Below are 13,683 nucleotides of genomic sequence, written 5' to 3' on the forward strand. Positions count from 1 at the left end.
CAGAAAAGGCAACAAACAAAACAAAGGAAAAACAGAGTGCAGTCCATGCATAAATTTCTTCATGTGTAAACTTAAGCTCTCATGAAATCAACCAAAGTCTTCCAAAGGGCACTTAGTGTATGGCAACCAGTCATTTTTTTTGTCTAAGACTGTACATTTTTTCTACCAAAAATGAAAAATAATAGAGATTTCTTATTTATCGCTAGAAAATAGAATTTTCTTGAAAAGTCAGAATTCTAAAAAATTCGCGAAAAAAATAATGTAAATCACTTCAAAACTATGAAAAATACAGAAAAATTTAATTACATAAATGGAACAATAAGAAGAACCATGAAATCAAAAGCTAGAAAAGATACATCGTTAAAATTTTATAAGGTGATGTCAGTGCCCAGTTTACTATATGGAAGCGAAACATAGGTTATGAAAAAGAGAGATGTCTCTAGATTACAAACAAATGAGATGAAATTTTTGAGAAGCGTAGCAGGTTACAGGAAAATAGAACATAAAAGAAACAAAGAAATAAGAGAAGAACTTGAGATATATGAATTAAACAACAAAATACAAGAATATAGAAATACATGGATGTCTCACATTTCAAGGATGTTGGAGGACAGGATACCATATAAGTTTTGGAAATATAAACCTCGGGAAGAAGAAATATTGGAAGACCAGCCAAAAGATGGATGGACCAATTTCAGTAGCTGCTACAGGAATCAATTTCCTAATGCATGAAGGATGATGATGATGATGATGAACAAAAACTCTTGCCTTTTATCATGGTCAGTCAATGTTCTGACATCAACCCAGATCTAATGTTGGAAATTTCAGTTCTAATACTGCAAGTAAGGATTAATGTGATATCTATTTAGAGGTAATATATAAGCCCTAATGAATACATACAAAATCTTATCAACAGTTTAGCTGAAATTGCTGTACATAGACGACATATGTATTTCTGCAGACATATTGAAATCAATTTTTCGTAGCATCACTAGTACTCTTTAAGTATCATGAGTAAATAAAACGAGATGTCTCATAAAACTCTCCTCCCATTTCGTGTCTCACAATATATCTTCATATTGTAATTTTTGGAAATATTATTAAATCTTGTAATATTCAGCTGTAATTCACTTTCGATACTTAGAATGAGCATTTAATCATCTACAAATTGAACTGATGTTCATTCCTTTCCAGGAACAGGGCTTTAGGATGTCATTTTTCAATTTTATATCTTATTAATACATATAATTAAGAAATAATAAAGAGGAAATGCAGCATCCTGGTCTTAGTCCCGTATTTATTTACTGGTAGTTAATCTTATCATTTTCCTTTTAATACTGATTAAAGTTCTATTTGTTTTAAGTAAATCGCGCACTTTGAACGATAAAAACATACTTTTATTCAAAAGAAAATAATCAGCATATGATAGATAGCTTATTAGCACATACGAATAGCTATCACTGAACACAACCTCTAGCAAACAGATGAAAATTCTCTGTAGCATGAATCTGTTTAACTCAAACAGCCTACATTTTGACAATCCATTTCACACATACTTTTCTTTCATTCTAAGGTGATGTAATGTAGTGTTTGCATGATAACTGTATACCTAATGCCATATTTTGATGTCGCTAATATTTCGCTAAAGGAGTCGCTAATATTTACAAAAGAAATTCTATGTCAATATTAAACTAAAAATGATCATCAACTTTAATAAATTATAAGACAATACTGACCAATGGCTTCTGTGTAGAATGGAATTGCTTGTTGGTATTTCTTTGTTTTGTACAATTGATTTCCACTTTCTTTCTTCAGTTCAGCCAATCTGAAATAAGAATACGAACAAGTAATATAAAAGGAATAGTCTACTTTATCTAACATCATAGAACATAATCCAAATTATCCATATTTATAGTACACAACTACCTTTCCTGGACAGCTACACATTTATTGCAACAAATCTGTGTATCTTTTCATACTTACTTACTTACGGGTTTTAAGAAACCCGGAGGTTCATTGCTGCTCCCACATAAGCCTATCCTGTGCAAGATTAATCCAGTCTATCATCATATCCCACCTCCCTCAAATCCATTTTAATACTATCCTCCCATCACATCTCGGCCTCCGCAAAGGTATTTTTCCCTCCAGCCTCCCAACACTATATGCATTTCTGGATTCGTCCATACACGCTACATGCTCTGCCCATCTCGAACATCTGGATTTAATGTTCCTAATTATGTCAGGTGAAGAATGCAATATAACATAAAAAAATTAATCACTTCTGGTTATAAAAGTAATTTACAGTATCTTGTTAAGACATACAAAAGCAAAAATTGGAAAATTCTTTGTTGTTATTGTTGTTGTTTAGTCAACTGTCCGAAGACAAGTCTGAACCTCACAAGTGCTACCAAGAAGGCACCACTTATGAAGCAACTAGACCAGGAGATAATGGGGTAGGATGGCAGTTCTTTTCCCCCTCCACTACATACATCGCAACTAGCTACATATTACACTAGTCAGACTAAGATGCACACAAATAATTGTTCTTCCTCTGACACAAATCACGTCAAGTAAGATGTACTGTCTGATAAGATATGTAAATATCAGCAAGAACCTCAATCAGAGGATTATACCAATCAAAACCTTATACCCAAATATCCAAGATTTGGAAACTTTCAGACTTTCACAGGTCACAGTTGTCTAGCCAACACCTGTAGTTTAGACTCTCTGTCTTTTCCCACTATGTAATCTCCAAGAAGAAATGGATCACGGTCTTCTCTTATGATACCCAGCATTTAAGAAGTAAACTTTTGTATTGGAGCATACAAGAGCAGTGGCGGCTGGTGAGGCATTCTGGTGGTGGTGCCAAAAATGAAAAAAGGTTGTACGCAAATTACCCCTAGTGAAATTGATAATCACAGTTCACGTTTGTATTATGTTAAATAAAACACATTAATTAAATCAGCTATTTTACCAGGTGTACAGTTAATAATGCATCTAGTAACAGTTACAATAACAATTCCGACACTAATAACGAAATTTACAGATATAGATAATGCAAAACTTTCACAGTATTGTTAGTCAAATACAAATAACTTTTATAACTAGTAAAATTACTGGCAAAAACACACGAGATAAACAGTAATATAGATAATAAACAAACACGTTTGCACTTTATTTAACAGGCCGATGAATCCAAGGCAGCGGCCTGAATAACGCATGTTCATGTCCTGCACATGATCTCATGTATCGTTAACAAAAGCATCAATACTATAGCAACAGTGTAGCAATATTTAGTTGCCGCAAAATAAAACAAATATTACACAACATTAAACAGTTTTACATAATATGAAAAAATATTTTATCTTTATAAAAAGAACCATGACTATCTCTGCATTCAATATAGTTAAATGGATAATAATTTACACATTCAAATCCAAGTTATGTGCATTATTTTTGAATTGGCAACATTACATTAACATTTGGAGTGGAACTTTAACTTGTGTTTTCGTGCAAGTCTGCGGTTGATGGTTTCCTTCCTAACGTTTTCAACAACCCTGCCATCTAGTGAAATTTCTGCATTACTGTGCTCTAGCGGGCGGAATGTTAACTACTGAGTCAAATTGAATTCAGGTCGGTGTCTGCCATAAGAAACGCATATAAACTAGAATCAGTAGCCTTTTGTACAGTGTTATATGGACGCAGGCAGTGGCACACGGAAGTGGCTCCAACGTTCGGAAAAATGCTGCAAGAGTGCGTCCCGATCTGTGTGCGTGCTCGTTCAAATGAGATACGAATAAAATGTGTAGAAATAAACTATTACAACTGCTTTTTAGGATATTATTTTTTGTTTCTTTCATTGGTGGTGCCATGGCACACTGGCACTACCCCAAAAGCCACCTCTGTACAAGAGTAAATTATTTAATTTGTCAACACCTCAGCTTTGGCAATTTACTGTATAACAATAACATTTATGCAGTATACTAATTATTAATCCATTACCTTATGCAAAGCTTTCGAGATAATGACTGTACTTCTTCCAAGTGAGAGGAAGTCAGTCAGTTTCAGTCCATCTTGTGACAGTACCAACAATGAACTAGTATACCTGGGCATCAGGTAATATCAAATTAGGGTGACCACGTTCTGAGTCAAAAACAAGATATGATCACAGATCTTGGTTAACAAAGAAACTGTTAATGAATTAATATCGAAATCTCCCCTCAAACTGCGCACAGTGTTTTACCTCCACAGAAGTTAGACAAATACAGAGAAAATTAGCTGTCATACTAACTGTAAAGTTGCGAAATTAGACCTTGGATAAAACATGGCGTGAATGCCCCTCGACCTTGCATGGATTGTACTCAATCAGCTGCACGCATCTGGCAAAGCACGTTGAGTGCACGAGCTTATCTTGCATGTCACATGACTGGGTGAGCATTCACGAGGATGGCAACCTACCTACTTTCATTCAATACGCGCCACTGTGTCTTAAAATAATATTCAAAACTTTTACACCCTAACAGCTAGTACAGACAGCACTGGGAACAGAATGGCCCACTCTGTAATTAAGGATTATCTGCTTTTCACAGTCAGTTACAAAGACAGCTTTTCTATGCAGAGGTAAATGTCTACAAAATATAATTTCTTTTTCCTTTGCATGGTTGGTTTCTATTCATAGCATTGTTGGTTATTTGATAAGTATACTCCAATCAGAATTTTGTTATAACAGAGTAACACCTTTCATTATTGCTATTAATTTTGAATACTGATCTTCGTAAACACAAGAGATTGCAATACACAGAGAGCAAAATTAATAATATACATCTACTTAAACCATACAATTTACAACATAAGTCAGATATCTCACTGTGTCATTCTCCATACCCCCTACTTTTTTTAATAACACAGAGGACAAAAACTTTCGCTAATTTTCATATAATTAAAATTTAAGGAACATTATCACCTTATCTCAAGTTATTAAAAAACTTTTACGTTAATACGACTTCGCTATGAAAATAATTTCCACAACATCAAAGCCATTTGCGTAAACAATCAGCACAAATTCAATGTCGCCAAATCTCAAACACCTACTGACTTTGCCCAATATATGCTTTGTACTAAAACAATGTCAGTATTACTATTCAATGAGCTCTAAAATGAATAAAAAGAATTAATAATAATTCCACTGACTACATAGTGCATTATTTATTATTACTCAGTTTTTAAACACACCCTAATGACATTCATCATTAAATTATAGCAGTATGCCTATACCTACGATGAGAGAATAACAGATCGATCATCTAAGAAATATCTAGTGTTCAAGTAGGAGAGAACAAATATTCACAACAAAGAAAAATCTAAGTGTCCATATCTCTCTATTGAAGACTTGGAAGGATAAAATCAGTGAATTCATTGAACAGAGCAAGCACCTAACTCTCGGTAACTTCCACTGGGTACTTTCTGAACTTCTATTACATACAAAATTGTCACATGTCATCTCGGCTACAAAGTGCATAAGATTTACTGATGATATGGTATTGTTAGCAGAAGCGGAAACGAACTGAGGGATATGCTACAGGAGCTAAATAACAGCTGTGAGCAATTTGGGATCTAAATAAGTGCAAACAAGATGAAGACCATGATTGTCGGAAGAAAAATAAAGAAGGCAAACTTGCGAATTCGAAATGAGGCAGTGGAAAAAGTGGACAGCTTCGAATACTTTGAGTGTACTACAAGTGTATGTAGTAACATGAGCTGCTGTCAAGGAGGATAGCAATGGCAAAAAAAAAAAAAATTAATAGAAAAACGAGTATTTTCTGCACACCTCTGCAAAAAAGAACCAAGGAAGAGACTAGTAAAGTGATTTGTGTGGAGTGTAGCATTGTATGGGACAGAAACATGGACATTATGACGAAGTGAAGAGAAATGATTAAAAGCGTTAATGTGGATATGGAGAAGAATGGAGAGTGTGAAATGAACAGCAGAATAAAAACGAAGCTGTGCTAGAAAGAGTGGATGAAGAAAGAATAATGCCGAAACTGATCAAGGAGAGAAAAAGGAATTGGCTGGGTCACCATGGCTAAAAAGAAACTGCCTACTGAAGGATGCACTGGAAGGAATGGTGAAAAGAAGAAAAGTTTGGCACAGGAGAAGATATCAGATGATAGATAACATTAAGATACATAGATTGTATGCAGAGACTAAAACGGAGACAAAAAATAGGTAAGATTGGGTAAGACTGGATAATGCTGAGTTTGCAGTGGAAAACCTACCCTTGAGCAGAACATTATAAATGAATGAATCTCGGCTACAAGAGAATTTGCTCGGAAAAAAAAAAAAAAAACATACATGGGAGCTGCCATGACGTTATTGGAATGTTAATAATACTTACTTACTTACAAATGGCTTTTAAGGAACCCGGAGGTTCATTGCCGCCCTCACATACACCCGCCATCGGTCCCTATCCTGTGCAAGATTAATCCAGACTCTATCATCATATCCCACCTCCCTTAAATCCATTTTAACATTATCCTCCCATCTATGTCTTGGCCTCCCCAAAGGTCTTTTTCCCTCCGGTCTCCTAACTAACATTCTATGCATTTCTGGATTCGCCCATACGTGCTACATGCCCTGTCCATCTCAAACGTCTGGATTCAATGTTCCTAATTATGTCAGGTGAAGAATACAATGCGTGCAGTTCTGCGTTGTATAACTTTCTCCATTCTCCTGTAACTTCATCCCTCTTAGCTTCAAATATTTGCCAATTTACTTATGATTTGAACTTCAAGGCAAACAACAGCTGGCTACAATATTTTAAAGACAGACATGGGACTACAGCTCGACCAAGTTAAGTCTGCGAGCCGAGAGGGGAAGTTGGAGGCAGTTCTTAGTGAAAGGAGGCGGTAACGAGAGGAGACCAGTACAGTCTCATATGACAGCAAAGTTTTCCTACTGCGCTTCAGTTCATAGAGCGGTAACAATTTAAGACGCTTTGAAATATACTGTACTTCTACTTCTGCTTGACAGTGAAGTTTGGCGTTCTGATTGGCAAGCGTGGAGAAAGTTGCATGAGGGGGGAGGCTGGGAGACAACGTAACTGTTGCCTTTATCTGAAGACAAGGACAAAAAATGCGTGCGCTCCATAGTGTATTTTAAACGATGTGCACACGTTGAAATCTGAGCATCAAGTGATCTATGTGGCAACTCTGTTTTGCCTCTACATTCCTCTACATTCCATCCCGATATCCCCACTCGCAGACTTGACTTGGGCAAGCTGTACTTTCATTACAGCGGTAGCCGGAAAACAATAATCAAATAGGGTAAACAAATAGTGTGTAACTTTTTTATACTATTTTCTACTATGTAGACCTATGCTCTTTCAGAACACAAATTTGAGAAAAATTTCAAAATTGTTGTATCGAGGTTCAACTGTAGTTGTCTTGCTCACAAGTCTATGCCATGCCATAAAGTACTAAATAGGTACTCCAATGTGTGTTCAATACAGTTCAGACAGCTGACTATCTGAGACGACAGCAGAACCATGAAACCAGTCTAGTGTAAAACTGATAAGAAAAACTCTTGCATTGTGTCCTATGCAAACCTAAGTTACTAGCATGTTTACCAAGCTGCGAGATTGCTGTGTGGCAAGTAGTGGATTGAGTTTTCCCAACTTCATGTACAGAACGTAATGGAGGACCCTTCTCTGAAATTCAGTTACTACTCTCTCAATTTCTTTACATGAATAATACCCTAGTTACACGAAATATTACTGGCCTGACTGAAGTGCTGTGAAATGCCAAAAATGTTGTTTGCAAGAGCTATAGTGTCAAGAGATAGCAGTAAGTTCCCAGGGGCCTGTTTCTCAAAAATACTAGTTTAGTAGTTCACCAGTTACTAGTTACCAGAGTATATTTCATCAGCTCTAGTAGATTCTGTTTCTCAAACTATTTTACCAGTCTATTAACTTGTGACAATTTTTCACTAGTCACATGATCTATTTCACTAGTCAGCTGATTGAGTTCAGCTGTTTATAGCCATTGGTAGGTATTGTTATTTGAATTTAGAAGGCTAAGTTGTTTGTGTTTTGGTTCTTACTTCTCTCTTTTCTTGAAATTCCATCAATTGAAAGCAAATTAACTATACTCAATATGATTAATGAATCAAAGGATATATTATTTGGTGCTTTTTCAAGCATAGTAACAAAAAATGATAAAGTAAACGAATGGACAAAAAAATTTGTAATATGTAAGGCTATGGAACTGATACCTCAGAACAAAGATTATGCATACGTTAGGGACACTTACTGGCCCGACATTAAGAAAGCAACTTTGACGAGTACCAATTCAAGTTCACAGTATCATAATATGAACACATTATGTAGCTAGTGGGTCTACTGGCGACATGAATGCTACTTATGACTTGAAAAATTCGCTAATTTTTTTTTTTTCAGTTTTACGTTTGATCTATTCGTAAATTAGTGTCATTTTGTACTTAATTTGTAGGCTAAAGTTGACAATGTCAGAAGAACTGGCAGTGGAGGAGGAAAGCCAGCAAAAATTACTGTAGTTGATGAATTGGTATCAGATTATTAGGAAAAAAATTCTGCATGTGTTGCTGGTCTAGGGCAGAAAAACCAGATGGCATTGGAAAATAATCAACATCCCGATTTGTAGAGCAATTTGTATTTGAAGCTTTGCTGATAATGCATGACTTCTATTTGTTTGTCTTGTTATGGCAGGTTCCACTATATTGAACAACTCTCCAAGCTTTTCAGCACTTTATTTAAACCATTCATTATATTTAAACAATGCTCCCGTAAAGGAATAATAATTGTTCCTTCTCGATATAGTTTTAGCTCTTCTCACAACAACTTCTTTACTACTTCAATCGGAATCACTAAACCACATATTAAAAAAATAACTACAATATTTTGTTTTGATTATCTGAGAAAGATTGCCACTGGTAACTGATAATATAGAAATCACCAGTCTTTAGAGTCCTGTAGGAATATTCCTGTGGAATACTAGTATAATCAACTAGATTAGCATTTTGAGAAACAGAATCTCTTAGGAACTGGTGAAATCGACCAATATTATTAGTCTGTGAACTGGTAACTACTACTTTACCCTTGTAGTTTCTAGAAACACAGACTTGTAAAACAAACTATTATTACTACTGTACAGACTAGTATTACTAGTCCGTGAGTTTTGAGAAACAGGCCCCAGGTTACTATAACAAGATCGTGGAGACCCAAATACCAGTTTCTTGGTATTCATTTAAAGCTGACCTAATAAGTGTGAATAATTCAATTACACGTACATTAAAAATAAATAACAATAAAATTAATATTGGCCTACTTAATGTGTAACTGTAGAACTGTTACCCAAGTCGAAATACACTGTAAACCTATCAGCTATCATCAAATAAGACACACAAACACTTTGCTGAATCATTGAGTGAATAGATTGTAGAGAAACTGCAATGCAGTAACCCAGCACTTAGCTGAGCACTTGCATACCGTACTCCAGTTAAATACAGAGGTACAGAAGCTTGCTCTCAATTATACATAGTGCAGAATAAGTGATTTGACATAGTTACTATCACAAACTAGTCGAACCTCCGTACAGCGAAAACCGATGTAACAATGAATTTGATTGGTTCTGATGTATTTCCTATATTTCCAATATGTTTTATCCATCAATGCAACAATAGTCAAATTTTGGTAAAACCACGATGGAACAATAAAAAAAAAAATATTTTTTTATTAACTTGGTTTTCATGTTCAATATTTCATTTTCACTTGGTAAGACTTATTCCACTTCTAAAGATGTTTTCTGTTATTTCGTCTACCATCTTTCATACTTTTGTTGACCGTTCTTGGCATTCTGTGCAAGAAGTGTATACGATAAACTGCTTCAAGGGCACATGACCTTTAACAGGATTTACCTTTATGGTTCCTATCACTGGCACCTTTCACATTCGAGTGTTAGTTGTTAATGATGGCAGGTGTAACACGAAAACAAATCAGTTTGGAGATCAAATTAGATTCGTTTAGCTTATTGATTTAAATAAGAGATTGAAGCAGACTGAAGTGGCTGAAAAGTGTGGGTTTGTAGCAGTTAACACTCGCAACATTAAAAAAGAAACAGAAGGAAATAGTGGACAATGTCACAAGTAGTAAAATTAATCCTGAATGACCTAAATATGTCTGCAGAGTTAGTTCTGTGGTAGCACATCTGCCTTCAGACTAGCCAGCCCAGTTCGATTTCCAGCACGGTGAGAGATTTTAGTGTAAAATTTCTACCTTGGGAAAGGTTGCAGTACACAACTTCTAATCACTAGATTGTGCCCCAATAAGCCTAGGTTAAATCTCAAATCTCCCTGCAGTGCATATGATAGTGATTCATCAGTCAGAGATGTTAAGCCTGGCACCCCCTTGGTCCTATTCAACAGGAGTAGGCTACATGCCAGCATGGGGTTTTCCCTTCTCCATTCCTTATCTTCATCATCATCCTCACCCATTCCCTACACGACACTTACATAGGCCTATACACATATCATGTAGTCGGACTGGGTGACACAGTCGATAGAATGCTGGCCTTCTGTGTCCGAGACTGCGGGTTCGATCCCCGCCCAGGTAAGTGTACTTAAATGCAACAGGCTCATGTCAGTAGATTTACTTGCATGTAAAAAAACTCCTGTGGGACAAAATTCCGACACACCAGAGACGCTGATATAACCTCAGCAGTTGCAAGCGTCGTTAAATAAAACACCAAAGTGTTGTGCAACTTAAAAATGGGTCACAAGTCCTGCCATCTGTCTACAATATGCGGAACCCGAATTACGCAAGTGAAGTGGGTAGCCATTGAATACACACACATATACATACCATTATTGTAAATCTTAGTCCCTTGTTCCTGAAACCGCAACTTTCTTGGCCTATTCGTATGAATAGAAAGGTTAGGTCTCATTGTATCACAGAAACTTCTGTCGCAAATGTTATTTATTAATTTCCAAGATAAGGTCGTTCTTTTAACCCACTCGCAATTAAACTGAGATTAAACTTTGCCTACTGGTAAGTCAAACGTAACTCTACTAGTTTAGGTTAGGTTTGGTGAGTTAGGAAGAGCGACCTTGCTTTGAAAATTAGCCTACCTGTTGTTTTCTATTACCGGTTCCACAGAAAACATGCCAGTCACACTCAATAAAAGTTTTGCATGCAAGTAAGTTAGGTATATCACATATTTTCCCCATCTGTAAAAACTTACAACGCACGCCATATCACATTGCAGAATCGAATAACATGACAATACTGATCTTCATATCATAGCCCACAACAATTAACTTCTTATTGTGTAGAGTCTTACCACGCACCTATTCTGCAGGAAATTAAATCTAGTTGCTCTCTGGAAGCTATAGCCACAAAGCTCAAGCTGTCATATTTCGGACACAGTGAAAATATCGTCTGTGATTGAGAATGACATCACGTTAGGAATAGTTAAAGGAAAAAAATAAAGGCGAAGAAGATGACGGCATGATGAAGTAAAAAAAAAAAAAAAAAGCAACCAACCTCTCATGCACAGAGATAATAAACCTGGCTCGAGACAGAAACCAATGGAGGAAGATAATCAAGAACGTGACAACCACAAGAATTAGTCAATTCAAGCTGTAAAGAAAGGTTGGCAACCAACTGCCGTGTATATCCAGTGGATCATCAAGATTCGCTTGCAGTATATTATTATTTGTTGGGGATTCTTTTATTATAGGATATCGCTTAATTTTCGTCAAGTTTGACAAACGATGACGTCACATGGCGGTAGTTACGTCACAACGCAGTGACGTCACAACATGGCAGACGTAAACCAACACGACGAGTAAATAAATCTAAAAAGAATAATCACACAAATTGACGATATCCCATTCTGGAACAGAGCCCATCCACTCTTATCCAAAATAGGATATCAGCAAAATAATTTCACAACATCCCATTCTGGAATACAACCCATCCGCTCTTATTCAAAATAGGATACCAACACGATCCCATAAGTTAGGTGAAATTTCGGCAATTCGACACTATACACGACAGAGAAAACGCACTTATATCATTGAATTCACAGTATTCATGTCACTGAGATATCACCTCAACTAACCCACTAATCTTCTCACATACGTTAACCTCATGTCACTGAGATATCACCTCAACTAACCCACTAACCTTCTCACATACGTCGACCTCATGTCACTGAGATATCACCTCAACTAACCCACTAATCTTCTCACATACGTCGACCTTTTTCAGCCCTCCGTTTCACTCCTCTTGGGCCAGCAACGTACTCCATAGCCAAACAAATCACCAGTAGCACAACTGCTCACCAGCAAATAATAGAATGATTTACACACCATCCAAACACATGCTTTACCGGTAAGCCATTCAAACCTCATCAGTACCAACCACCAATAAAATTTACACTTATACCAACCTAACCACCGGAATCCACAGCGACTCTATATTTACCCGCAAACACAAAATGTAATCCTACTAACCGATGACGTCAATCTTATGACATCACCCCATTCCCCAATCTAACCAACATAAATTCTCATAAACATACTAGCGATATCCTATAGTCATATAGACCCGACCACTTTTACACTAAACCTAACCTTAGTGTATACAACGTATACTAAAACCCTAAACTGACCTAACCTAACCTTTTCCTTAATCTGTGACAGGTTAGGTTAGTGTTTTAGTGTACGTTGTATACACTAAGGTTAGGTTTAGTGTAAAAATGGTCTATATGCAACGACGTCTCCTAGCAAATTACCCAATTAGTTATGATTTTTAAAATGAATGTTGTCTTGCGGTTCTGGCTGAAATTATGGAAAGCGTGTAAGCCCTATGGATTCATTTTTATAAATAACAATTTTGAAACATGTCTCGCTAATATGCTCATGCAGGGAAACGAAATCTTCACTGACAATAAATGCAAGTAAAATATAAACTACCATGAACGCTTAATAATACCGAAAATTACCAGTTTATCTTCAATGCCATATCACATTATTTATACACACGAAAAAAGTTATTGGCAAATATTTTTTGTAATTGAAATTACCCCAAAGGAAGTGTCAAGAAATTGAAAGTACATATTCATTACTAACTGTCCTTACACATAATTACTTCAATTATTAAGGTACGTATTGCATTAGGTCCATTTAAATTAACGCTTTCTGCATACAACTTACATTGTCACGCCATTAACAGTAACCAAACATTCTTTAGTACTTAAACTGAAATACAATCTCACCTATGAACATTTAAAAATTCAAATATTTACACTACATGAAATATTGTTTCTAAAATCTACCTTTTGCAGGTTTCTCTGTCCCTTTTCAAGAGCAGTGTTGTGTTTTCAGCGCATTGAAAGTTCTCAACGGAGACCAAGTTAGTTAGTAAATCACATTTTTATACCAAATATAAACTTATAAGAACATGCATTAATTCAAAATAATGTATTATATAAATGTAACTCACTCTTCTCCGTTAGAAGTAATAATTCCATCGACATTTTCAGTGACATCCATATCGAGTTCATTGACAGTATCAGCCATGTTTATGTGTAAGGACCGCCAGCTGGACGAACACGGTAGTAGGATTTCTTTTGTTTATATAGAGCGAGT

General features: G+C 36.0%; 1 protein-coding gene across 1 annotated transcript in view; it reads right to left on the reverse strand.

Annotated features, from left to right (window-relative positions):
- The window catches only part of Tpr2 (Tetratricopeptide repeat protein 2), a 39,007-nt gene extending 25,332 nt beyond the window's left edge, over window positions 1–13,675 (reverse strand). The window contains exons 1-2 of the mRNA XM_069849083.1: window positions 13,538–13,675; window positions 1,737–1,825 (exon numbers count right to left, since the gene is read on the reverse strand). Of these exons, the coding sequence (XP_069705184.1) occupies window positions 1,737–1,825; window positions 13,538–13,614 (166 nt within the window). The 5' untranslated portion in view covers window positions 13,615–13,675. The remainder of the gene's footprint in view (window positions 1–1,736; window positions 1,826–13,537) is intronic.
- Window positions 13,676–13,683: the final 8 nt, after the last annotated feature.

This window comes from Periplaneta americana, chromosome 16, assembly GCF_040183065.1.
Source record: "Periplaneta americana isolate PAMFEO1 chromosome 16, P.americana_PAMFEO1_priV1, whole genome shotgun sequence".
NCBI lineage: Eukaryota > Metazoa > Arthropoda > Insecta > Blattodea > Blattidae > Periplaneta > Periplaneta americana.